This window comes from Nannobrachium achirus (assembly GCF_963921795.1).
Source record: "Nannobrachium achirus genome assembly, chromosome: 3".
Classification (NCBI taxonomy): Eukaryota; Metazoa; Chordata; class Actinopteri; order Myctophiformes; family Myctophidae; genus Nannobrachium; species Nannobrachium achirus.
In genome coordinates this window covers 41,278,351-41,305,568 of record NC_137812.1, presented here as the reverse complement: position 1 = coordinate 41,305,568, position 27,218 = coordinate 41,278,351, and the positions used below count along the sequence as shown (strand labels likewise).

Here is a 27,218-nt window from a genome sequence, read left to right as displayed (position 1 = left end):
CACACACTATCATTAGAACATAGAACATAAAAATACATTTGCACAACGTAGAAATGGGGAAATCTTGGATTTCAAGTGTGTGACCAAAATAGTATGCACTATGCAGGATTACTTAAACATTGGAATTCTGCATTTTTGATCAGCACAAACAAATGAACTTCTGAAAATATAAACCAAACCTTTTCTAAACACACACAAACTAAAAAGAAAAAGAAAAAACATTTTTTATAAAAAATAAGGCAACGGTAGTGGCAATGGTGAATTATAAAATCTTCTTTTTGAGTATGAGTGGACCCACGTTGTCTCCAGTTAACTCATTGTGCTTTATGTGCGATCTGTCACAAACAGGAAACTGAAACAGGAAATTCAACATATTAATTGAAGATATATACGTTATTGATTGAAAGCGGTTTAATACTGTAGAAATGAAGAATAGTCCTTGAATTGTTAACACAAGTTCTAAATTAATATATTTTTTACAGTAGTCCTTCACCCACATCAGTATCCAATACAAATATCAGTGGATTTAAGTAAATAATAAAATAAATAAATAAAAGGTATTTGAGATACACCTTCCCATGGTAGAACAAAGCCGAACCATTTTGTTTATTTGATTTGATAATTATTGGTCCTCCCCAAATAGTGAACATGTAGGATTCTTCATAAGGGACAGCGTCTGCCTTATCAGATGTGTCTCTGGAAATAATGAGCGGAAGGTAACCCTATTTGGACAGGTTGTTCACAGAGATGTATAGCAAGTAAAATATTAAGCATTTAGTTCCCAGATTGGTCAAAGACTCTAACTTTCCTAACTATGGGTCCAAGTACTATAATGGATAAGCTCTCTAACAACGGATGTTGCCTAACCAGAGGGGCATGCGTTGCCAACAGGCATCGTTCCCAACATTGCACTAGCTGATTAAATACTTTATTGCATGCAATAACTGTGTATGGACAATAAGCCAACATGTTGTGACATTCTGGTCAATATATCCAGACATAAAAGAGATAAGCAGATGCTGTAACTTTTTGAAGAAGCCTACATTTCATTTTCAGTTTTGGGGAGGACCTCACCAAACATCAACCAAATAAACACATTTTGCGGTACAATATTTTGTATCCAACATCAATTTAAAAGAAATAGACATTAAAGTCCTGAAAAACAAAAAACATGGTTGTGGTTTGTTCTATATCAGGTAGGGTTATCTCAACTTTCAGGGGCCTTAGTTCCTTTGCTAGTTTGACTAGAGCCCAACCGATGTATCGGTCGAACCGATGTAGGCCCCTATTGGTCTTTTTTGGACCCCGATTTCAGCATCGGACATCGGTCATTATCTCCCCGATGTATCGGTCGTTTAGACATTAGACCACCATTTGATGACATTTAGCTACTCAGACCCAAAACTATATTGTCATTGCCCTAAAAGATCCATTTGGTTTCATTTTACATTCATAAGTTAAAGATCCATTTGGTTACCAAATCTCCATCATTTAGCTGGGGACCACCTAGAAACCACTCAAGGACCACTGGTAGTCCCCGGACCATTGGTTAAAAAAAGAAAAGAAGGCAAGACGTTTTTTAAATTTTGGCTATTTATTATTATTTTATATTATTACAAAACATTGGTTAAACATCGGCAATCGGTGGTCTAGCACTCTCCATCGGCAAACATCGGCATCGGTTCAAAAATATGGCATGGGTCGGGCTCTAGTTTCGACCAATATAATTTATTTTACACTAATGGCAAGATTAGTGTGAAATTTACTATGTAATCAATTGCAAGAACACTTTAATTTCCTTAGCACTATCTAACGTTCTGTGGAACTTACAGTTTTGGAGCGCCAGCAGCGACAGTAGCAGACGTTTGCGCTGTTCAAGTCCTCTATGTCAATCTCATTAACCACTTTGGGATTCTCTTTCTGGATCTTCAGGTTGATAAGGCTATCCCTCTGCTTCTTTTTCTTAGGCAGGAAGGGTCGAATGGTCAGGTACCCCAGTAAGGCAAGGATACCCAAGAGAGGCAGCAACCGGAGCCACTCTGACACTAAGAAAGATACACAGAACAAACACACAGGTTTACACAAACAGAGAAGTTGGAACTTGGAAGCTTTTTTTTTTTTTTTTTTTATTCTAATGCTAGATTTAAACATGAAAGTTCTTGACCAAACTCCGTCAGTGCAGAACACGTCACGCTATTTAGGAATATATAGGTGATCACTGATCTCTGTGTATGAATTGAACAAGGTTTGGAATTTGCCAATCAGGATGGAATTTGTAAAATCAGACGGATCCTTCTTGATCACTTGACTAGAGATAATGTGTACGAATTTGTGTGATGTTTGGACAACATTTGTAGAGGTAATATAAAAAATGTTTTGCAAAAATCTGCCTCCTGGTGGCGCTATAATAGGACATTAGGGCAATGTTAAAAGGGTGGAATTTGTTCCACAACGTAGTGTGAATATGCGTGCAAAGTTTCACCCCAATCAGATGCTGCGTTCATGAATTTGCGTAATTGTGTTTATTTCCATGTGAAAGGCAAATATTTGTCATGCCCAAGTCCACGCCTGTTGCCTTCATTTCAGAGATCCACATCACCAGAGTATTAAAGGAATAATCATTTTTTTGTCTTAGGAATGTAACAAAAACCAACAAATATTACTGAACTCAAGTCTCCATGGTGTGAGTAATCAATAGAAAAAAAGTCATGTTGGGGGTGAACTACTCCTTTAACTACTCAAATCTGTCCTAATCATTCCCTAGTCATCTCACACTCCTTACAGTAGAGTGTGTATACCCCACTGTTTCCGTTCACCTCGGGCAGTCTCGTTTTAACTTGCTTCAACAAGATCTAGCCTCCCCTCATGGTTATATCCATAAATAACTCTATAATAATGTACTGACTTTCCCCTTTTCTTTTATACCTCAGCTTGGACTTGGACACATTCGAATCCTGCAGACTGAGTATGTATATCATTACAGTATTACAACATTTAGGGAATATAATACTATAATCATATTACAAGCTAGAATGGATTTGTCTAAAATTGCCCATGGGCATTTCAATTAACTCATATTGAATTAAAAACACTCGTGACTACTAGGCTATACACAAATCCGATACGAATAGCACTTCAGGCAACTTCTAACTTCAAAGCTATTGAAATTAATCCTTGCACAGCAATTGTTCAAGCATTTTATGTTTCCAAAAGCCTTGCATGTCTTGTCTCAAACTATTTTATGATGCAATTCCTCCCTGCCTAACTGGAACCTCATCATTTATGATGAATAACATTCCCACATCATTTGTCACAGCACAGTTCAGAGAGCATTGCTTTTTGGGACTATTAATAGGCTGAATTTGACACTTTCTGGTATACGTTTAAAGGTCAAGCTGAACTGCCTCCTTAGCTTGTCCAGAAGAGAATAGCCAACAGCTTTCCTCGATTGCTAGTGTAAAATAGCTCGAATTATCCTTTATTTACAATAACATTGTACACATAACAATAATGCCAACTTAAGACTTTATTGATGTCGACTCTAGCCCCTCTCCCTTAAGTCACCTCCTCCATTTTTGTAAAATCTATTCATGAACTGGCATATGCAATCCCCCATCCTACTGTGTGGACACACGTGAGGAAAGTGTGTATTGCAGTCCAAGTGCAGTAGGCCTATCTGCCAGAGGCAGTTTAAGCTCACAGTGAGCTCTTGAATGTCTGCATTTCCTGTTCTATTATTACAATCCTCATATCTTCCTACATATGGAACCTAAGAGCCATGGAATTTGTGTTAGTGCACTTGCATGCACCAGCACACAAGTTGGTAAATTGCTTCCAAACTTGGCACAACAATCCCTTATGGGTCTGACTGTGCCCGCTTTTGGTACATTGAGCTTTGTCAGAAATTGTTTGTTTAACAATAATGTCAGAATTTTACCCATATACTTGCCACTATGGCTATGGCAGGGAGGGAACCATTGGGATACAAAGAGTTGTGCCATCTTCATATCGTTTCTGATGCCTCTTTGACGCAACTCTGCTATCTCAATGGCTCTGAAATTGTACAGGTATACACCACTTGCCTGGATCTAGACAACACACTCTGCCCACTCTTGCTTCAGTCTTCCGATCTTATTATTATTTTATTTTTTTGTTAATTAATGAAATAATTTAGCTTTTTTGGGAATGTTTTTTGAAAATGTTTTGAAATAATAATAATTAAAAACAAAATGTAGGAAACAAAAATACAAATGTGCCCATGACCCAAAAATGGGTCCCGACCCAATGTTTTGGAACCAGTGCTGTAGATTACTCTCAAAGGTGACAGTTGGCGGGAGGCACAGCAGTGTCTGGTGGGGAATACCAGTAGAGTCGCCAGAGTCTCACCGAGAAGTGTTGCCAATGTGTTAGGAAAACTCGCCTGGGGTTTGGAATACTCATCTACGCAGCGAGAAATCTCGCCAGGAAATCTCACCAATGTGTGTATACTCTCACCTATATTAATTATATGCACAGGGTAAAAGACTAACTCTATGGTAAAAGATCACCACGGCACAATCATATAAAAATGGCATGCCCTGAGGCCACAGATGCCCAAAATAGACAACAAAGGGAGTGAGTGTACCCATGCATCAATTTCACCCATTCACACATAAAGTGTGACTTTTAGTTTGCATCTAAAGTGTCCATCACTTTGCAGATGTGTGGAACACACCCAATGCAATGGCAATCGCGGGTACTTCTATAGATCAATTACCCTAAAATAATAGTTAGTAGGCTACTGCATGGGTGCATCTCTCCACTCCGACATGTCTCCTTTCCGACATGTCTCCATTCCGACACTATCTCTAACCCTAACCCTAAACCTAACCCCTATGGGAGTGTCGCCACTCCGACAATAAGAAGTCAATTTCGGAGTGGCGACATGTCGGAATGGAGAGAGCCTCCCCTACTGCATGTACCTGCGCTATTTAGAGAAACTATAAGCTTTATAACTGTACAAGCTGGCCCGTTTGTCTCTGACCAACGATGACCCGAATACTCTGCGTTCTGCCTCAACAGCAGTCAGTGCAGTTCATATGTGTCAGTGCAGTTCATATGTGCAGATATCTATGTGCTGGTGTCAACTTTAAGCCAGCACTCAGTGGTGTAAAGTAAGTACATTTACTTAAGTACTGTACTCAAGTACATTTTGAGGTATTTGTGCTTTAGACAATGTGTTTCAATGAGAATGGAGGCGAGCGGTTTCATGCCAGTAGAGGATTTCTGCAAAAAACGCTCCATTCTCATTGAAACGCATTGGCGGAATGGGGAATCCACTCTCATAGGTATTTTGGTGTGTGTGCACCCTTACTTGAGTATTTCCAGTTTTCAGTACTTTTACTCCACTACAATTATTTGAAAACTTTAGTATTATAAAACATACATTAATCCACTTTAGATCTATTTTATAACTTGGCTATTTGAAAATAGGCGATCTACAAGCTCACAACGTGTTGCGATGCGACGCGTTGTGAGTTTGTAGATCTGCTATTTTCAAAACGTAACATTGTGCAGACCGCATTAAGTTTAGACAACTTACAAAATATTTACATTGTTGATTTGATATCCTTCTATTGACGGCCTCACATTGCAAACAATACGTTACTTTGAACGATCGTGGGGCGAGATGGAGAAGCTATGGGCGAGGATACCAAATCTGGGGGGTGAGAATTCCACCGCAATTGGTGAGATTTCCCGGGCGACTCTTCCGCGTTCCCCGGCGACCTTCATTCTGGCGACTCTACCGGTTACCCTGGTGGGATGGGGGTCTTTCATGTAGCATAGGAAAGGGGTCAAAACAAGCCTTAGAGCTTTTTTCTAGTACATACATCAATTGTAAGACAGACAAGCGTAATGGCAGTGCCTCAGAGGCAGTGGCTCAGGAGGCAGGAGGTAGAGAGGCTGCTTGGGAACCGGAAGTTTGATCCCAGGCTGCCCCAGAGTTATTGTTGAAGTGTCCTTGAGCAAGACACTGAACCTCTAATTGCTCCCCATGAGAAGGTTGGTGCCCTTCATGGTTTCCTCCGCCATCAGTGTATGAATGCATGTGTGAATGGGTGAATGCAATGCACAATCTCTGTAAAGCACCTTGGATAAAGGCACTATGTAATTGCACCATTTACTATATAAAGCCTAATGTAAGATGTTACTAAAATAATGGTAAATGGTGGATTTATATAGCATCTTTATCCAAGGTGCTTTACAGAGATTGTGCATTGCATTCACCCATTCACAGATTTCACACACACACACGCACACGCACACACACACACACACACACACACACACACACACACACACACACACACACACACACACACACACAGATGGCAGAGGAAACCATGCATGCAAGGCACCACCACCAACCTGCTCATCGGGAGCAACTAGGGGACCCTTTGTGTTCTAATGACGGTTTCTCTATCCCTGATCCACTGCCGCCCCTTAAAAGGAGTAGTTTTTTTTTTACTTAAATGTACTCCATTGATTCTGACCCAAATGCATTTGGGTCCCCATCCAGGGCCTTATTTGGGTCCCCATCCAGGCCTATGCATTTGGGTCCCCATCCAGAATCAATGGGGTAAATTTACTATAATCATTTTTTTGTCTCAGGAAGTCTCCATGGCATGACTAATAGTAAAAAGGTAATTTGGGGGTTGAACTACTATTTTAATGTAGCTTATGTTTTGTTGTGATAATAATCAAAATCTACAAAGTGAAAGTAACTAGTAACTAAGTTTTCAAATAAATGTAGTAGTATGCCTACACTATTTGGATCCTTGATGTAGTGGAGTAGAAGTACCTATTGGACATTGGAAATACTCAAGTAAAGTACAAATAGCCAACCTAAAAACTTTACTTATAAGTGCAGTACTAAGTAAATGTAGATACTACTTTACACCAGTGCAAGTCTGCCTGGTCCATCCAGAAGAAACTTCACAAACCAGATCACACAAAACAAGAGGATATATTAGATAATACACACACAAAGTAGACTATAGGGTGTTTGAAGTGGTAAAGAGCGTTGTTACAATGTGTCCAGATCAGAGGACAGCCGTTGCAACATTGTAACAACATAACAACAGTGTTATTATTTACCTGTTAAGCGTGCGAATCCTCCGATGGTCTCGGGGAGGGGAAGCTTCTTGAGGTAGGCTGGAAGCTGCACTTTAATAATCCTTGAAATAGTTTCTAACGCCATCGTGAATGTTATAGTTCTACTGGCAATGTTTTACATTTGAGTTGAACAGTTCCTGAGGCTCGTTTACGTCATTGCGCTTATTTTGGTGTGAAAGCTCGGGTTTGTTCCGTACGGTGGCCTGCCTGTGTGAAACGTGGACATAACCTTCACGTAACGTAACGTCTGTTGGAGAATGAGCGCAGCTGCGGCCAGTGACGTCAGAGCGTTTACCCAATGAACGTTAGAAGAGTTGGTGTTATCTGATTGGACCCCCAGGGAACCTTGGGAATCACCCGCACGCTCATCACTCGTGCACGCGCTGTGTGTGTGTGTGTGTGTGTGTGTGTGTGTGTGTGTGTGTGTGTGTGTGTGTGTGTGTGTGTGTGTGTGCGTGCGTGCGTGCGTGCGTGCGTGCCACTAATTCCCATGGCTTGGGTGTATTTCTGACTTGTCACTTGACTTGTTGAGTTGATGGCCTGAAGCTTGTACGGTCATTGCCCAGTGTTCTTGGAGAGCATTAACTACATGTAGTTGAACTCCGTTAGTTTAAATACATTTAGCTGAGTTCAACTAGCTGAGTTCAAGTACAATTTGAAAATGTATGAAAATGTTGAAAATGTACATGATACTTATAGTGCGTATGCTATGTATTCCCGTAGGAATTTTATGCCAAAATTGATTTTTTTGCTGTTTTGGCTTTGGGGTCAAATTTTCAGACCCCTCCCTCATTTCCTGGGGGCGGGTCACTTCAGTTTTGGCCCTATTCGGACTTGTTTTCCCAATTTCCCATAGGATCTTTTTGCCCAAATTGATTTTTTTGCTGTTTTGGCTTCTATAGGGACCAAACTATCAGAAAATTACAGGGTACACATTTTCAGACCCCTCCCTCATTTCCTGGGGGCGGGTCACTTCAGTTTTGGCCCTATTCGGCCTTGCCCAAATTGATTTTTTTGCTGTTTTGGCTTGTAAGGTCATGGTCAACGGTCAGTTTATCATGATGCAATGCATGTCAGTATGGTAATAGTGTTGTATGCTATGTCCAAAATACAGCTCCCGTAGGATTTTTGTGCCAAAATTGATTTTTCTGCAGATTTTGGTTCTATAGGGACCAAACTATCAGAAAATGATGGGGATCAAATTTTCAGATCCCTCCCTCATTTCCTGGGGGCGGGTCACTTCAGTTTTGGCCCTATTCTGCTATGTTTTCCCAGTCTCCCATAGGATTGTTTTGCTAAAATATATTTTTTCTTTTGTTGTTTTGGCTTCTATACCAAACTATTAGAAAATGACGGGGTACACATTTTACACACTTTACAGTACTTTATAAACAACTTCACAGTATATTCTGAGGCTATTCAATAGTTTAGGTAGGAACAGTTCAAGTGAGGAGGATAGGGTAGAATTTATACTTCCGACCTGTTATTATTCTTGTCAAATACAGGATCTATTCATCATCACTGTTATCTATGTCCTCCCTTAAGGCTCATTCCCACTGGGCCAGATAAATAGATACAAAAATATCTTTCTCCATTCAAGTGGATGGTAAGATACAGATAAAAGAAAATATCTGTCACATATATTTTTTATCTGTGTCTTACCATCCACTTGAATGGAGAAAGATATTTCTTTATCTGTTAATCTGGCCCAGTGGGAATGGGCCTTTATACTGTTGGCAAAGTCTCCAGTCCAGTGCCATAGCACTTGCAGAGACTGACTGTCCCTTGCAACCTGCTTTGCAGCCACATGTGATGAGCTCAAGTATTGCCTTTGGAGCAGGGAGGGCAAGACACCTGACTGGAACATACCCTCCACTCTCTGAATTCCACCAATTCTCTTCAATTGGTGGAAGCTCAGGGCTCAGGGCAATTGGACGTCGGTGTCAGCAGCCTCTTCGATGTGTGCACCTCCTCCAAATCATGTCCCTTGATGAAGGTATCATATATGACAAAGAGCATGAAAGAACTGTCCCTTGAGAAATACTCAAGCAGTCTCCTGGCCTAACACATGTCTACTTCTCCTTGGTTGATCACACAGTCAGGAGTTCCTTGATGGACATAGTGAGCTTCATCTCAAAATCTGAACCCCCTCATTTTCTGACAGTTTGGTCCCTAAAGAAGCCAAAACAGAAAAGAAGAAAAGTCTATGGGAATATAGAGCCGAATAGGGACAAAACTGAACCGCCTCAGGAAATGGGGGAGGGGTATGAAAATTTGAACCCTGTCATTTTCTGATAGTTTTAGCCCCATAGAAGCCTAAACAGTAAACAAAACAATTTTAGCAAAAAACTAATCCTATGGGAAATTGCGAATGCATAGCCGAATAGGGCCAAAACTGAAGTGACCCGCCTCCAGGAAATGTGGGAGGGGTCTGAAAATGTGACCCCCGTAATTTTCTGATTGTTTGGTAACAAACCTAGGAGTTAAAATGGACAGTGATTTTTTAATGGACAAGCAAATAAATGCAGTTTTAAAATCTTCTTTTTTTCAGCTTAGGATTTTATCAAAGGCCAAGCCTTTTTTATCGTTTGTGGATTTTGAAAAAGTGATTCATGCTTTTATCACCACTCGCCTTGATTACTGCAATGCACTTTATTTGGGGGTTAGCCATGGCGGCCTTCATAGGTTACAGTTGGTTCAAAATGCGGCTGCTCGCCTGCTGCTGGTGGTCCCTACTAGATCAAATCTAGTACATAGGGGTGATCGAGCCTTCTCTGTGGCTGCCCCTAAGCTCTGGAATGAACTCCCCCTCACTATCAAACTGGCACCCTCACTCTCTGTTTTTAAAACCCGTCTTAAAACACATTTTTATTCCCAAGCTTTTAATCCAGAGTGAGTCTTATCTGTGTTTGTTTTTGAGTTTCTATTTTATGCCTATCTGTGTTTTTTATGTTCATCTTTGTTTTTATTGTTTTTACTTCTGATTTGCTGTGATTCTTGTAAAGCACTTTGGTCAACTTTGTTGTTTTTAAATGTGCTCTATAAATAAAGTTGGATTGGAAAGTTGGATTGGTCCCTATAGAAGCCAAAACAGCAAACAAATCCATATTAGCAAAAGAATACTATGGGAAATTGGGATATAGCCAAATAGGGCCAAAAACTGAAGTGACCCGCCCCAAGGAAATGAGGGAGGGGTCTGAAAATGTGACCCCTGTAATTTTCTGATAGTTTGGTCCCTATAGAACCAAAATCTGCAGAAAAATCAATTTTGGCACAAAAATCCTACGGGAGCTGTATTTTGGACATAGCATACAACACTATTACCATACTGACATGCATTGCATCATGATAAACTGACCGTTGACCATGACCTTACTGACATGACATGATACTGACTGACCATAGCCTACCGACATGCATCATGATATAGGCTACTGACCATGATACTGACCATGAAAGCCTTCTGACATATTATTATAATTTAGCACTTAAAAAGTAGGCTAGTGGAACTACTTTTACTATAGCTTTAGTGATAAACTACATTTCTCCCAGGGGTACAGTCAATAGTTTGTTCAGCTACTGCCATAATTAAAGTAGCTTTGCTTTTGAAGTGGCTTCCCTACTCTGCATTATATGTATTTCATACAGCCCTGACAGTTCAAATTTAAATGTAAATGCATGCATGGAAATTATTCTCTGTCAGTAAACACGATTTTCTCGTAGTAGTGGCACCCTCTAGTGCTCACAAAGCATTATTTCAATTATCACGTGGGGAAAAAAAACTTCAATATCCAGTGTTCCTTGCGAACGTAAGCCCCTAATTATTTTAGTGTCACGAACTGCCTTGTGTACTAAACAGTAAACACCACACTAGGGCGTGAAAAATAGACTTGAAAATAATATAATATTAATAATAACATCGCTGTTCTGCAAATGTTTCCCAAAAACGAATATTCAAGAGTCAAACTCCATCAGGCATATTTCTAGTCACCCAGCAGGTCGGGATTAGGTCCACAGACTCCCGTGTCATTGGTGAATGACCGAAGATGTCTCACTGTAGGTTGTTTACCAGGCTGCTCTGTAAGTACCAAACTGTTATAAATAATGTCAACAACAGCACAGTCTGTTGTGCTGCAGTGCAATAGTGAAGAAGGAGAGCAGGTTTCTTTGTACAACGACGTGCTTGGGTTTTGTAGGGTGTTTGCTGTCAGCTAACATTGCTGGACATTAGCTTGCGGGGCTAGAGAGCTAGCCTTGACCACTTTAGAATTAAAGTAGAACTTTGACCTCACATGTCCTGCTTATTTTAGCCTGACTTCTGCGCGCCTCACTTAACACGTTATAATTGTCTTGGCTAAAGTTTAATATGTCAGCTTTATGGGAGGCAGCAGGTAATGTTTATTATAGCAGCATTTCTGCCATGGATTTGACAGCTGACCCATTCATCAGCTCGGCACTTTCACCTTAGGTTTAGGGTTAAGGCATTGCTGGTCAAACTGTTGCTCCAATCGGAACCTCTCCCTCGTCACGGTCAAACATAAACGTGTTGATATTTTTTGATAAATCACTGTCTGCAACTGACTACGGCTGAACTCTTCGGGGTCCTCTCTATGTTCCCCAGGTTCTATGTTCCCCTCTCTATGTTCCCCACCTCACAGCATTAGTTTTAGTGAGATTAGTAGGGATAGGGGTAGCCCTGAATACATGACTATACATGTATATGATAGTCATGTATTCAGGGCTAGGGTAGGTTTGATTGATTGATTGATTGATTGAAGACTTTATTAGAAGTTTGCATAGGAAAAGGTACAGTTTCATGACGGTACAGTTCACTGGTACAAGGTCTACTAAAAGGAGATCCATGAAAAGACTAAGCTTATTTCCACTGGAAACCATTGAAGTATCTCATATAACATTGAATGACAGACAAATAGAACACAGTACTATGCAGTAGATATGTAAAGAAAAACAAAAAAGAAAACAGTAAGTCTAAACAAACAGTATATACAAAGAAGGGGCAGGGGAGGGTAGGGTTGGGCTAGGTTCATTTTTTTACCAGTTGCGAACGGCTGGGGTAGGTTAGGTGGTAAGAAAGTGGGGAACATAGAACCTGGGGAACATAGGTACGGTCCCTTGGTTGCATTACACACAAACATAGTAGGCAGGGGTCATCGCCATGTTGGCTTGTGTGGTGGATTATTATATATATTTTTTTAAATCAAAATGCTATTTTTTTGCCACAGAGCATGAATATACAAAATGAGCCGACAATAACATCATCAGAAACTCAAAAATCCCTGAATGAGCATAACCGGTCTGTAACTCTGAGAGTGTACATGGAACCAAATGGACTTATAGGGTCCAGTGAGTGTTCTATTTATACAGTTATGGGGGTCTTTGTACAGTTACGGGGTCCTTGAAATACAACGTAGAGAACCACTGTACTGATTTACTCCTATTGTGCCATAAATGGTGGCACAATAGGAGTAACAGTAGACCAGTGTCATATCATCAAAATAAGACACATCATTATAATGGTGTGTAAAACAGAAATTTGCCACGGATGAGGACAGGTCTTTGCCATAGACACATTTGTCCGTGTATGGACATATTGATGACCCCTGGGCCTGCACATAGGTTAAAGTGCAAAGTGCACTGATTGCTGTTTGAAACGTGGAGCAAGACTCAAGAGACTGGTTAATGGTTGGCTAGCTCAGAGCAATACCCATGTACAATCTCTGTAAATGGTGCGTTTATATAATCTTACATTCTCCCATTCACACACCGTTTGATGAAACCACTAATCTGCTCATCAGGAGCATTTAAGAGTTCAGTGTCTTGTTCAAGGACATTAAACCAGAGGGAGCTTGAAATTGAATAAGCAACCTCCAGAGCCAATGTTGTAATTGCAATGAAAACACACCGGCGCCGCCGCCAGGCATCCATGCCTATGTGGCAATGCGCCTGGACCAGTAGGCAAGGGGGTGCCCTCACAGCTTGAGTTTTAAAGGGTTACATTAGGTGGTTTACTCCTTACTACAGTTTTCAATCGACCATTCTGTATCTCACTCATATACTAGTCATAGGATTGGTTCTTGTAAAAGTTTCCTAACAACTCTGTACCACAATGAATCTTTCAACACACCTTAAATCAAAGTGCATTTTGTAAGTGAATTTGTGGGGAATGATTAAAGTTAAATAAGCCATACATGTTTAGGCTTGAGACTGAGAGTAGCTTTACATACATCTTTTTAATCTTTAAAGACTCATAGCTTTAAAATTGTATATAACATGCCAATGTACGTGACACACCCACTTGTGTACACTAATTGTTTGTCAGAATACAGTCCACGGGCCCACGGGTGGGCCGTCGACTGTTAACAGGTTTTAATATGTGCCAGCAGCCTGCACCTGGCGATACTTCTAATTAGCGTTCATACTTACATTTGTGATTAGTTGTGCCACCGTGGGGTGGAATGCCATGTGCTTGTCGCATATTTGACACACAGACTTTCTTTTATCCTCTGTTAACTTGAAGTATTTCCACACTGGTGATTTTTCCCCACTTGGCATGGTGACAGCTGCCATGATTGATTAATTTCCTGATGCGACCCCTCTGAGTCCTCACCTGACTCGTTGACTGTGTGGAGTGTGTATGCAAATGCTCAGGGGTGTCCTGGAATTGGAACATAATCAGAGAATCGAGAATAACTCGTCAAGGTGTTTACATTTTTTTGAATCACTGATATACTGTAGGCTGCTACACCCCAAATCTCACTCTTTGTGCCTTTTTCCTTTCAGTGCAGCAGAGTGGAGTGAGGAACTGTTATACTGCCAGTAGAAATAACCTCTACATTGACAAGAACACCAAGGTCATTTGCCAAGGCTTTACAGGGAAACAGGTTTGTATAAAGTAACATCTTGGCTTCACCCATCAAAGACTATTTATAATACCATCAACAGATTGTGTGTGTGTGTGTGTGTGTGTGTGTGTGTGTGTGTGTGTGTGTGTGTGTGTGTGTGTGTGTGTGTGTGTGTGTGTGTGTGTGTGTGTGTGTGTGTGTGTGTGTGTGTGTGTGTGTGTTCTCGCTCAATTGCAGTCTAGCTCAATGGCCGCTTGCTGACAGAATAATATCGTCTGAAATGTACAGATTCCGATTCTAGTACCATTATTGATTCCAGAGATTTGTTAACGGGTTACTATGTTAACCGATTGCTGCAGAAGAATGGCTATATCTCAGATTCTTTTCCCACATCGCGCATTTGGTCAAAACGGCCCCATTTTCTATGGACTATATCTTACTCAGGGATCATCGCGGGTGTATTTTTGAGCGGTGCATGTAGTGCCTCCTGCCTGGGAGTGAGTCTGTAGCTACTGTAGCTATCTAGCTATCTCTCCATGTCTGTTTGTAGCATACCCACATGCTGCAATAGTGCTGTGTGGCCAAGTGGTGCTGTTGAACACACACACACACACACACAGGACCCCTTGAATTGTAAATTGAATTACATCCCTACTTCCAGTTCTTAAACGATCCCTGAACCAATATTTGATTGGTTTGATATATCCAGTACAATATATGAAGCTACATACTGTATACATGACAGTGTTACTAAAGTTGACATAATGGCCTACCTGAAGATGCAATGCAGCTGGTGTCATTCTCCACCCATCCACAGGCTATTTACATTGCCTGTGGACAAGCAGGTGTCCGGTTTCAAGCAGGCAAATATGCCACACATCTCTGCCTTCAAATGTAGGCCTTTTCTGTGCACTAATAGGTGTTTGTCATTTTAGACATGTTATGATTGCTGCCGCATGTTATCGAAGCACTTATTCTTTAAAGCACATTTCACTTTGTAGCAAACTTTTGGTGAAATATCCCCAAACTTTAGAATGCTTTGCTTTCAACATTGTTGTCAGCAAGGCAGGTCAAAAGTTCCTTGTAGGCATGCACTGGCTTTGTCTGACAGGAAAGGATTAATGAAACACATGGTAGTCCATAGTACAGTAAGTGCTGGAAATGGAAATAAAGGGCTTTGCACACAGGAACATTGCGTTTCTTTCTGTTTGCTGCATGATTAAGACGCATTGGATTTGGTGTGCAAGGCTGTGCGGAATCCACACTGCGGATCCGAAAAGGAGTCATAAAAGGAGTCAATTAGTTTTTACTGCATGCGACAAGACGCACAAATCGAACTGGGTTCAATCGGGAAAAAAACGCATTGCCGCAGCCACCTACCGCATGGCAAATTCGGAGCCGGTGTGCATGAGGTCATAAAGAATCATTGTTTTCTTTTGAACAATGAAATCGTTCGTTTTTTCCGTGCGAAAGAAATCCGTCTGTGTGCAAAGCCCTTAACACTTTCCCAGCCTGGCCAGAATGGCTTGTTGTGGACTAGCCGGACATTTCTATTGTATTATGATCTGGGACATAATATTATGATTAATAAGCATCAACGCGCCCCCCGTCCTTCTAGAATGGCACTTCTTTTTTTTCCGGTTTAAACTCACCAGAAGTATCTCGATCTGCATTGGCATATAGTGGGGATTTTGGCCGAGTCGTCTTCCCCCCGTGCGCTTCGCGTGCACGATCCGTGCACATCGAGGTAAACGAATGTAATCCACTCCGTATGAAGCCCCCATGTCAACTTGTATCTGGTCGAAAACATCACAGAGAGATGCTATGCTAACGCTTCCTCCTACAATGAAAGTGAACGGGAATTTGGCTATAGAGAACGGAAAGCTTCCAGAAGCACTTCCGGTTCAGACGGTTGAGAGAATGATCCTTTTAGATCAGACGAAGAAGAGACGGAGGACAGCTGCCGATTGTTTTCATTTATTTAGGTTTTAATGACCTATAAGTGGCTCCACGTGGCTGAGAAAGAGTTAAGAGTAGAAAGTTGTCGAATAATTTGATACTAGAATCAAACAACTTCCGAATCAAACTTCCTTCCAGATTCCTTAAAAAAAAAGATGACAAACAAAACTCTAACTGCGAGGCCATTTGAAGGGGACATTTCCCTTGATTCCCATCATAAATGTATACTTTCCTTAACTTGCCTTTATGACTAAGAAGAATACATACTATAATTTTTTTAAATTCAAAATTAGATTTCCATTTTAGTACTGGTATGATTTTCTATACCATTGCAGATCATTTAGTACTCGTTCTATTTTGGGTCTAATTTCCCATTTGTTATGAAACTGTTCAGTGGCCAGCAGTATAATCCTGAGGTGGGTGTGCAGGGTGTGGCTGATAATAGGCACCCTAACTTAGCTACCTCCCTGGGTAAATAATAAAACAATTTTAAGGATAGGATCACTTCTAGTAAATTATAATCCTTAGCCATATTATTTGATGTGTTAGTTGGAAATCAATTTAGAAATATCACAGGTTTGTCTTTGATTAACTAGATTTACTGTTATGTGGCCTCTATGAAAGATTGTACTTAACTGTTCATACAATAGTTTTCTGCATTCCATCCAAACCATTTAGTCCATGGGCCAGACGGGTTGTCGGTATCAAAAAGGTGGCAACGGTTACCATGCATTTTTGAAAAGCTCTATATCTGTAGATTATATTTTGGTATGATAACCCTTTCTTAGACACAGCTAAATTGGTGTTATCAGCCGCTGGAGTTGGTGTCCCATTAACTTTACATTACAGGGAAAAAAGCAAAAAAATAATCTGCTTTTATTAGCATAAGAGGGGTCAAACTAGGGGTTTGTCATGATGCCGAATCCATTGCAAGCATTTGTTTTGCACAAAAAACATTCCTTGGGCTATAAATGGCCTCAGAAAACGATGCATGTATGGGTGTGCATTCATGTTAGTCAGAGGCCTTAGGGTTTTATTTCTCGTGCTAATCAGTCTAAAAGCGCCAAATTTTGCACAGATGTAGTCCAGGGCATGCTCTAATGATTTAGCTAGGGCGCCCGAGTCGGTGACCTTCGGGGTCGCCACAGCTCCAGAAAAACAATGGTTTAGTGATGAAAAGTGATGAGTCATCACTTTTCAGAGTTTTGTGGATGTTTTGTGGAGCCCGAAGGTCACCGACTCGGGCGCCCTAGCTAAATCATTAGAGCATGCCCTGGGCTACATCTGTGCAAAATTTGGCGCTTTTAGACTGATTAGCATGAGAAATAAAACCCTAAGGCCTCCGACTAACATGAATGCACACCCATACATGCATCATCTTCTGAGGCCATTTATAGCCCAAGGAATGTTTTTTGTGCAAAACAGATGCTTGCAATGGATTCGGCATCATGAAAACCCCCTAGTTTGACCCCTCTTATGCTACTAAAAGCAGATTATTTTTTTTACCTCTTTTCCTGTAATGTAATGTTAATGGGACACCAACTCTAGAGGCTGATAACACCAATTTAGCTGTGTCTAAGAAAGGGTTATCATACCAAAATATAATCTACAGATATAGAGCTTTTCAAAAATGCATGGTAACCTTTGCCACCTTTTTGATACCGACAACCCGTCTGGCCCATGGACTAATTGTTACGCAAAGGCATGCATATGTACCAGCATTTTCTTTATTTGATTTTTTATGATGTACCATTGCATTAAAATGAGTAACCAAACATATGTATTACCTTACTGGTAATATAAGTCTGGATACATTTATCACTGCACTGGATTGCAATCATTGCTAGGTTCCATGATTACTTGCTAATGACACCAAACGGTGAGGTCTTTACTTCCTGAAGAACATGGCATGGCCCAATTAAATGTGACAGTGGAGCCAATTACTGGATAACTTTGTTAACACTATCATTTGATGACTATAATCATTATTGTTTGATATCAGGCCTTATGTTATTAACAGTTTAGTTGAAGTGATGGTATTGTGGTGCAGATTTGTATGTGTAAAATGCTCACCCCTTTAGCTGTCCATCCCATTTCAACATTCTGTACAAATTATTCATTGTCAATGGCAGCTTCTCTCCTGCCAAGAATGACATCTCAAGGTTGATGCTTTTGTTTAGTGTGTGGATAACTGGCTATACCTCTCTCTGCCTCCCTCTAGGGGACCTTCCATAGTCAGCAGTCTCTGGACTATGGCTCCCAGTTGGTCGGAGGAGTTTCTCCTGGCAAGGGGGGAAAGACGCACCTTGGGAAGCCAGTCTTCAATTCCGTCAAGGAGGTACAGTAGGTGTTTTACTTTTCCAGAACAGCACTGCTAGAATCCTGATGAGAGTGCGCAAACACAAACATATCACACCCATCCTCCGTTCACTCCTCTGTTTTTTTTCCCCGGACCGAGAACAAGATATCCCTGTTTTAACTCTTCAGTGCATCCACGGCAACACTCCTTCCTACCTCAAGGAATTGGTCTCCCCCACAACCCTTGACTCCCAACCTCCGCTCTTAAAACTCTAACCTCAAAACCCCCAAGACCAACCTACGTACCATGGGTGACTGAGCCTTCTGCTCGGCCGCCCCTGAACTGTGCACTGTGCAACGCCCTCCCTGCCCACCCGAGGGCACCAATAGAAGACAAAAGATCCACTTTTTTTTGCTACACTGGTTTTATCTGGACTTCATGCCCTCATCTTTGTTTCAGTTTCTTAGATATTTTAAAGTGGTATGATTTTTTTTTTTGCAAATGCTTGTAGCACGTTGAGATTTAATTGATTTAAATGTAAAGTGCATTATGAATAAAATGTATTATTATCCTTAATAAAATCCATTACATATTATTTTTGAGTAGAAATGAGTTGCGCGGGGTATCAAAGAGCATTCTCTGAGATTAATCAGTTGACAATTATGTTTTTTTGAATCCCTGCAATTCTCAGGTAATGGTCTTTTTAACCACTGCTTCAAAACAAATTCAACGAGAACCATTAGATGGCACTGTTTCATTACTTATAAATTGGCAGTTTTATGCGCCTCATGCTTTCACTTCTGTTTTTAGGCGAGGGAAGGCACGGGAGCAGACGCCACTGTGATCTACGTCCCCCCTCCCTTTGCGGCAGCCGCCATTATTGAGGCTATCGATGCAGAGGTTCCCCTTGTGGTGTGCATCACTGAGGGAATCCCCCAGCAGGACATGGTGCGAGTGAAGCACAAGCTGCTGCGACAGAGCAAGACCCGCCTCATCGGCCCCAACTGCCCAGGAGTCATCAATGTAAGATTTAGTATCACTGTGACACCATCATTTGAACTTAAATGCTAATAGAACTAGGCCAAAAGAACAAAGTCAGTGTTAGTGGTTCAAGATAAAAATAAAAATATTTGTCAAGGCAGACAATTTAAGTAAACCTGCAACGTGCAATACAACAAAAACAAAACCTAACTAACCCAAACATAAATAGCCAAAACGTTTTGTCCAGGGTTATAGAGGTTAATAAAAAGTAGGGCTTTATAACATTCCCAGTACATATTTAACATTTTAACTCATTAACTGCCAAAAACGTGAATCCCTTAAAAATCCCGTTGTACCACCCTGCCACGCCCGTGAATCCCGTAAAAAAAAAATTTTTTTTTTTTTTTTTTCAATTTTTTTTTTTTGGACCCCAAAAACGTTAGTAGGCATGATAGCGATCGCGAAATTGCTTGTTTAACCCCCATACAACCCCCATACAACTCAGGTAGCAGACCTCCAAGCTCACAACAGTGTAAAACATAATGGCTGCTATCTCATGAATGCCTGAACGGATTTCCATTCGGATTTTTTTGTTTGAAAGCTGTGAGCAATGTGGACACACGTGGTGCATTATCTAGGCATGGGTGTGCATGATCCGTGCACTATGAATTACATGGAAGTCTATGGAGACGAATGGCAGTTAAAGAGTACGAAGGTATTGTTAAATGGCAGCATATGAGTTAAAGGAAATCACAAAAGCTCTAACTCTAATGCAGCTAAGATTTTCTTCTTTTATTGAACATGTTGTGTTAGGTGATTGTTTGATAAACCTTTTTTATTCTACAGCACATTGTTTTGCTGTAGGGGAAACAAAAAAAAGATAAAGAAGAAGAATGCAATGTTTTAAACTGCCGTTATTTCTCTGAAATGCTTTATTTGCAGCCTGGAGAATGTAAGATTGGGATCATGCCTGGCCACATTCACAAGAAAGGGAGAATTGGTAAGGTTTGATGAACTGTGTGAAATGTTTATGTATTCAAAAGCCCAACCTTTGAAGGTTGAAGAATTTTCGTAGATGAATAAAAACTGTCACTCCCCATTAGCCTTAGGTAATTGAACAAAAATCTACAGCCACAGACGCATTAGAATGGGCTAACCGCTCCTTGGCTCCTACTTCTTGCTTTGTGTGTAAGTTCCTATGTCCGTATGAGCACGAGACTAAGGTCACACGATACACAGAGACAGACATCACCACAGCTGATATCAAGGACAGAACGGCCCATACAAGGAGATATGCACGTTTGTCATGTTTGATACCATGTGCTCATTTAGCACTGGTGCAATTTTTGACATCAAAGTATGCAAAAAGCTGCTAATGCCTTGTGAGTTTGTGCAAATCTGTGTCTCAGTAGAGCACATATCTCTCTCAGGAGGATTCCCTAATAATATCGTCTGACAACATGACGTCAAACTGTTTCTCTTTCCCCACTTATAGTTGTGTTGCTCACTCTCTTGCATTCTCTCTGTATCTCTTTGTCACTCCCTCTCGTTCACTCTCCCTCTCTCGGTGTGTCATTACAGCGCTGTGTATAACGTCTCCCCAATTACAAAAAGCGTAGAATCCCTTGCGCTTCGATGATAGCTTGCAGACAATTAGCTACTTCCTTGCAGACACATATCCGATTCCTAAAAGTTAGCACTTGATTTGATCCCTCTCATTCCCCCCTGCCTCAGTCCATCTGACCAGTTCCTCAGTACTTTAACTTCTTCAGTGCCATATTTAAAGTGGGACCTCTTATATTGCCGGTTCGCCAACAAAGGGTTAAAAAAATAGTGTGCACGCTGGTGCACACATTCGTGCACAGATCATGCACAAAAAAATCAGCTTGGAAATCCGTTCAGGCATTCAGGAGAAGGCAGCCCTTATGTTTTCTTCAAATGTAAACAAACATGGCTGCCATGTTTGAAAGATGGGGTTGGTATGGGGGTTAAACATGCAATTTCGCGATCGCGATCATGGCTAGTACACTGTTGGAGGTCCAAATCTTTTTTTTTTCAAAAACATTTTTTTCAATTTTTTTTTTTCTTTTTTTTTTTTTTTTAAAAGACGTCCAGAAGACGTCTGGCAGGGAGGTCCATAGTTAAAAAGACGTTTTTATTATAGAAAACGTCTTTTTTGGCAGGGTATGAGTTAAACTCATTTGCAAAGACTGGGGGACAGTTGAGCTCTATAACTCTATATTCCCATTGTAATCATTGCTATAGTGTTTGCTCTGTAACAGGGACCTCCCTGTCTCCAGCTCTTAAAGGAACAGAAAATACTTTAGGTCGTTTTCAGGTTGGGATACCGATTTCATTCAATCAGGAGAGAGAACTCATACAGGATAAACAAATGAAATTGTAAGTGATGGAACAAAAAGAACACAAAACTGGAACTAGTCTAGAACACTATAAATTATTATAAAGTTGATAAATGGATTCTCTTTCCTGATTGGGTGAAATTGCCGTCCCACCTGAAAATCTATTTTCTGTTTTCTGGAGAGATGGGTAGACTCATTTCACTGAATAAACACTCCATAGCAGTGATTACTATCAGAATATTGCAATTTGTCTTTGTTTTCACATAACACATCACATACAGCACTGCTAATGTTTTGTATGTAAATTATTTGAACTGATATTGACATCAGGTTATAATTGAACATCAAAGGATACATATTCTCAGGGTAATATATATGTATTCCAAGTGTTGTAAATCATAAGGGATTAAAATGTGAACTGTCAACACTAGCTGCACTGCTGCAGTATATAAGTATCTTCCATAATGAAAATAAGTGCTCATGCATTATCATGTTGTAAGGCTGTAAGTGGTGGCCCACCATTACTATGGTGCTGATTGTCACAGATCCCAAACATACAGTAAATATAGCATTTCCACCATAGGGATGGGACGATATGAAAATGTCATCACAATTATTGTGACAAAAGAAATTACGATTTACGATATTATCGCGATAATCAGAATCCATTATCCTGGGGCGGAACATTTGGCAAAGACATTTGATAGAGAGTGAACAAAAGACGTAAATTTCGTACTGTATATTATAAGTACCATTTACCATAGTGTTACTATAGGGGGTTTAAGTGGTACCGGATATGCAGCTCGTCAAATAAGAGGTGAATTGATCCCACCGCATGACGGAGGACGATATCACGATAAATTAAATCTCCACAATACGATTATCGTGGGGGCAGGTTTGGAAATGACGGTTCAAGGATAAGCAGTGCGGAAGTGGTGCGAAAGCACGCAATGTGGTACTGAAACATTTCTCTATGGTTGGCAGTTCTGTAATGTGCAGCTCAGCATTACAATTGTATTTCCATTTGTTTTAGGCATTGTGTCCAGATCAGGCACCCTCACATATGAAGCAGTGCACCAGACTACACAAGTTGGCCTCGGCCAATCACTTTGCATTGGTAAGCCTGTTACCACTGTCTCTTTGAATGAATTTACTTCACACTAGACTGCAATACTGAACGCAACATTTAATGGGTCTTTGATCCAACCATAGCAATTATTTCATTCATTATTTCTTAGTGTTCCCATGTTAATTTTGATCAATTGCCAAATTCAGCTAACAGTTTAAGTATTGCAAAAAGCGTTTAATGCTTGGTTGAGTTTTTTAATCATTGAAGTACTAACAAAATAGTGTTATTTTGTTAAGTAAATAATGATCAGGCAAATTATATTTTTCTTGCAGACATTGTGCAACTATGTTCTGCATTCTGATAGAAATTTGGAAAATAATTAACACTAACTTTACTTGAACATAAAGTAATTGAGTGAAAACCTCATAAAACTCGAATGAATATTCTTTCTCTGTGGTAATACCCATTAAATCCAGGAAAGCATCTGTGTCAGTTTAGATTTGAGCTATACTGTATAGCAACATACCTTTTGTTTTTATTAATTGGCCTCGTGTGGGTTTTGTTTCTGCTTTGACTTAGAATTTCTTTATAACATTGTGGCTAACACAATCTATTACCACATACTGTATCTCAAAGTACTCCAAGCAGACATCTTTTCATCTGTTCTTTAGCATACTAACACAGGCTGATGAACTATAGTCCAATTTGAAATCATCCTCTCTTGGATAACCCAGGTGATTCTTTCTTTCTTCCAGGCATTGGTGGCGATCCATTCAACGGAACAAACTTCATTGACTGTCTTGAGGTGTTCCTGCAGGACCCAAAGACAGAGGGAATCATTCTGATTGGAGAAATTGGGGGCAACGCAGAGGAGAATGCAGCAGATTACCTCAAACAGCACAACTCAGTAAGGGGACACAAAAGCACATTCACCACAACTTCTCACCTCAGGTGTTCAGATGAAATCTTACCTGGCTTCCTAACTCATGCCCAGCCATGCCCATTCTGTCTCTCTAGACCAGGGGTCCTCAATAGGCGGGCCGCGGTCCATGTCCGGACCGCGAGGCACCGCCGACCGGACCCAGGACGAATTATAGTTAAAAAAAAAAAAAAAAAAAAAAAAGAAATCGGAAAATATCTCCTCGTTTCCACTTCTCGTTCACTTCATTGCATGCGCTCTGAGACTGTGTGTGTGTGTGTGTGTGTGTGTGTGTGCGTGTGTGAGAGAGAGAACGACGCGCTGATTGGCTGATGCCGGGTTACATAGTATTATGGGCTGTCATCTCTATGACAACGAGGCGCTGACAGGCTGTTACCACAGACCGTGTTTGGAAGCTTTCAGAGCAGGCAGCTAGCAGCTAGCTCTAGCTGCAGCCTGCAACAGTGCAACTAGTTATAAATCAGTGGGTTTCATTCACGCACATCAACATCAACGTGAATACGTTTGCAGGATTGTAATCTTCTCTCAGGAGAGTCCGTAACGGCCGCCTCTCTTTCTGCATGGCGAGCTACACGCAGTACTCGGTACAGTACAGGAGTGAGCCACGAGCCGTTTCGTCAATCGTCACCGACGCGCAACAACTTGTTTTCAGATCGATATTCACGTTGCGACACAAGCATAAATTATTCGAAGATTATCCCAGTTTGTTAAAAGAAACCAGAGCAACTAACACTAGTGCAAAATATCTCTGCTCCACATTGATTTACTACTGTTTTCCTTTCAATGGGTTGTTGTTGTTCTTTAGTCAAGTGAAGTGAGGTCCCCAAATGATTTTGGAGGACTCAGAGTCCCCAGGCCAGGCCAGATGACAGTGAAGTTATAATTTAAAGACCCTTTTAATAAAGAAAGAAACGGAAAAAGACCATTACTGCATCAACAAACTACTAAAAAAACTAACATTAGCAAATGTAAAATAATATAAGAAAGGTATCCCTAATGTAAGATTATGAGGGCAAGTGGCCATGACCTGAGGGCAAGTAGAACATGACCTGTACTTGCCAGACGGGCAAGTGCCTCTGAGACCATAGTGTCAACCCCTGGTTGGTACTTTTTTGTATCTTTGCCTACTATATAAGATTGACCGACATAAAAATAAGTGGATATATATGTTTATTATTTAATTTTTTTCCCCGGACCCAGACCGGTTTCAAAAAAATATTTGTGGACCTTCAAGATTTGTATTTGAGGACCCCTGCTCTAGACAATGTTCTCTCCACTTCGTTTCAGCTTTGCAGTAGTATGCAGTCATACTGTAAATCAAATTGGTCAACTTACAATATATTTAGGTTGCTATTAAGCAGAAATGGAAATTAAAAATATGTTAAAAGATATTTAACTCATTGACTGTTTTGAAGACTATTAGAAGTTTGCATAGGAAAAGGTACAGTTTCATGACGGTACAGTTCACTGGTACAAGGTCTACTAAAAGGAGATCCTAGAAAAGACGAAGTATCTCATATAACATTGAATGACAGACGAATAGAACACAGTACTATGCAGTAGATATGTAAATAAAATAAAATGAAAGAACAAAAAAAAGAAAACAGTAAGTCTAAACAAACAGTAAGTATATACAAAGAAGGGGCAGGGGGGGGTAGGGCTGGGCTAGTTTTTTTTTTTTTTACCAGTTGCGAACGGCTGCTGCCTGTAAGTGGTTTTTCAGGGCAATTTTAAAGGATGCTAGGGATCCCCACTCCTTTATGGCCTTAGGTAAGGCTTTCCACATTTTGGTGGTATAGCAGAAGAACGAGTTGACCCTTTGTTGGTTTTGACTCTGGGTTGAAAGTGATCTGTGGCACTGCCTCTGGTGTTGTAATTATGGACATCCTTAACGTTTATAAAGTATTTTGACAGGTACTTGGGTATCATAGTGGTGTAGTGTATCTTGTACACCAGGCCCATTGCAAGTTGCTGTACTCTGTTATCTACTCTGAGCCACCCCACTCTTAACTGGTGAGTAGCGGTCATCATTGAATTTCCACTTTCTGTTATTCACACTGTGATCCTCACATTTGGAGTGAAGGAAGGTGTGAAAGAAAGTTGTCTTTGGAGAACTGTGGGTGGATTATATAGTTAAGACGCAAAGAACTTTCAAGTGGTGCTTCCTCACTTGAATAGGCCTGTATATGTGGGATTTTTCTACTTGGAGATGAGTTTCCCTCCCTGTTAATTTTTGTGTGAGTGTGTGTGTCTGTCGAAGGTGCTCTGGAGCTGAGAAATGGATTTGATTTGCTCCTGGTTGCTCTAATGCATGCAAATCTCCATGGTGTCTCAAAAGAATAACTCTTCTCTCAAAGTACAACCAACCCCCCCCCCCCCCCCCCCCCCCAACAACTAGAGACCATTCACATGAGACACTGACATGCATGAAAAAGACCATGGGAGCATGGGCGTGAATCACATTGATCTTCCACTTAAAGTAAATTTTGTGTAGTGCATCGCACACACAATAGTTTAGTTACGCCTTTTTAAATGGATCCGACCACCACAAAATACGCACATCATAGAACCTTGCCTAATTCCTCAAGACAGTGTTTTACAATCGTTCAAACTCAATTACGTTTATTTTTATGGTATTTGCATGAGGTAAGTAAGACGGGTAGTAGTAGTTCATTCTGGGGCTGTGTTTGAGAATGTTTCTACAGTATGTATATGCGTGCAATGAATGCCTGTTCTGGGTATGGCCCCTAGGTACGGTGACTTTGATTTTATTCTATTTTACCGTAGAATTTATAGATTGATTGTCAGGCAGGGTAAGAAAATTGTTTATTGAGTATCTCTGACATATTATTGTATTTTCATTAGAGCTGCCCCCTCAAACCGATGATTCGAGTAGTCAGTCGAAGACCCCAGCTAAGTCGACAGATTTCAACCTTTTTGCTTTGAGAATTACAGTTTGTGTCGGTTTGGCTTTGCAAGAGCCACACAATCGCTTTGTGAATTTGCCTCTTAATGTTGTTTTCAATGTAGTTCATTGACTACCAGTATGATTGAACATCAGAAGATTTGAAGTTGTGGCAATATGTATGTCAGTATGTCCATGCTGATGCTGGAATTATTTATAGCACTGATAAATTGCATTGTTGTGAGTCTAAACATCAGAAAAAGTTGCACGCCACATCACGTCGTGAAAAAAGTTTTGAATGTATTATGGAGTTTTTGTGCATCTTTAAACAGGTTGCAATTTAACGAACCCCTTCTTGAAGAATAATTAGATCCAGCTCAAAGTCACTCAATGTACATACAAGACCGTGGTTGTGCATCCTGATGTGGACAAAGCTGTGAGTGCCCCGTCATTGCTGCATGCAGCTTCCATCTGTTTTGTAATGTTATTTATTATTTTCTTAGGTCTACCTTTTATAGATGGGTATTTTCAGCTCAAAAGTATTTTTTCAATTCATGGAGTGTTTGAGATATGGAGCACATTAACTTGACACTTCCCTCCCTGCTGAACAGATTATATAATTATAGAATGTGCAGTTTTGTGCACAGAAATGTGAGTGCTAATGTCATGATCAATGAGTTGTCATGT

At 40.5% G+C, this 27,218-nt stretch overlaps 2 protein-coding genes across 2 annotated transcripts in view; one reads left to right on the top strand and one right to left on the bottom strand.

The window, feature by feature from the left end:
- Window positions 1-212: 212 nt before the first annotated feature.
- Window positions 213-7,286, bottom strand: cisd2 (CDGSH iron sulfur domain 2). The gene is made up of 3 exons (XM_080721255.1): window positions 7,138-7,286; window positions 1,831-2,045; window positions 213-352 (listed from the first exon to the last, which is right to left on the bottom strand). The coding sequence occupies exons 1-3, from the start codon at window positions 7,238-7,240 to the stop codon at window positions 263-265; spliced, it is 408 nt and encodes a 135-aa protein (XP_080577381.1). The 5' UTR covers window positions 7,241-7,286; the 3' UTR covers window positions 213-262.
- A 3,845-nt stretch (window positions 7,287-11,131) lies between these two features.
- Window positions 11,132-27,218, top strand: part of suclg1 (succinate-CoA ligase GDP/ADP-forming subunit alph) — a 35,158-nt gene continuing 19,071 nt past the window's right edge. Inside the window, exons 1-7 of the mRNA XM_080721506.1 lie at window positions 11,132-11,235; window positions 13,957-14,057; window positions 18,199-18,315; window positions 19,087-19,299; window positions 20,200-20,257; window positions 22,651-22,734; window positions 23,442-23,593. Coding sequence (XP_080577632.1) covers window positions 11,202-11,235; window positions 13,957-14,057; window positions 18,199-18,315; window positions 19,087-19,299; window positions 20,200-20,257; window positions 22,651-22,734; window positions 23,442-23,593 — 759 coding nt within the window. The 5' untranslated portion in view covers window positions 11,132-11,201. The remainder of the gene's footprint in view (window positions 11,236-13,956; window positions 14,058-18,198; window positions 18,316-19,086; window positions 19,300-20,199; window positions 20,258-22,650; window positions 22,735-23,441; window positions 23,594-27,218) is intronic.

Excerpts from the sequence above, each read along its gene's own strand:
- cisd2 (XM_080721255.1), bottom strand. The coding sequence starts at position 7,240 with ATGGCGTTAGAAACTATTTCAAGGATTATTAAAGTGCAGCTTCCAGCC. Across the intron at positions 2,046-7,137 it reads AGGATTCGCACGCTTAACAG|TGTCAGAGTGGCTCCGGTTG; the intron begins GTAAATAATAAC and ends TATCTTTCTTAG. Across the intron at positions 353-1,830 it reads GCTGCTGGCGCTCCAAAACT|TTTCCTGTTTGTGACAGATC; the intron begins GTAAGTTCCACA and ends TTCCTGTTTCAG.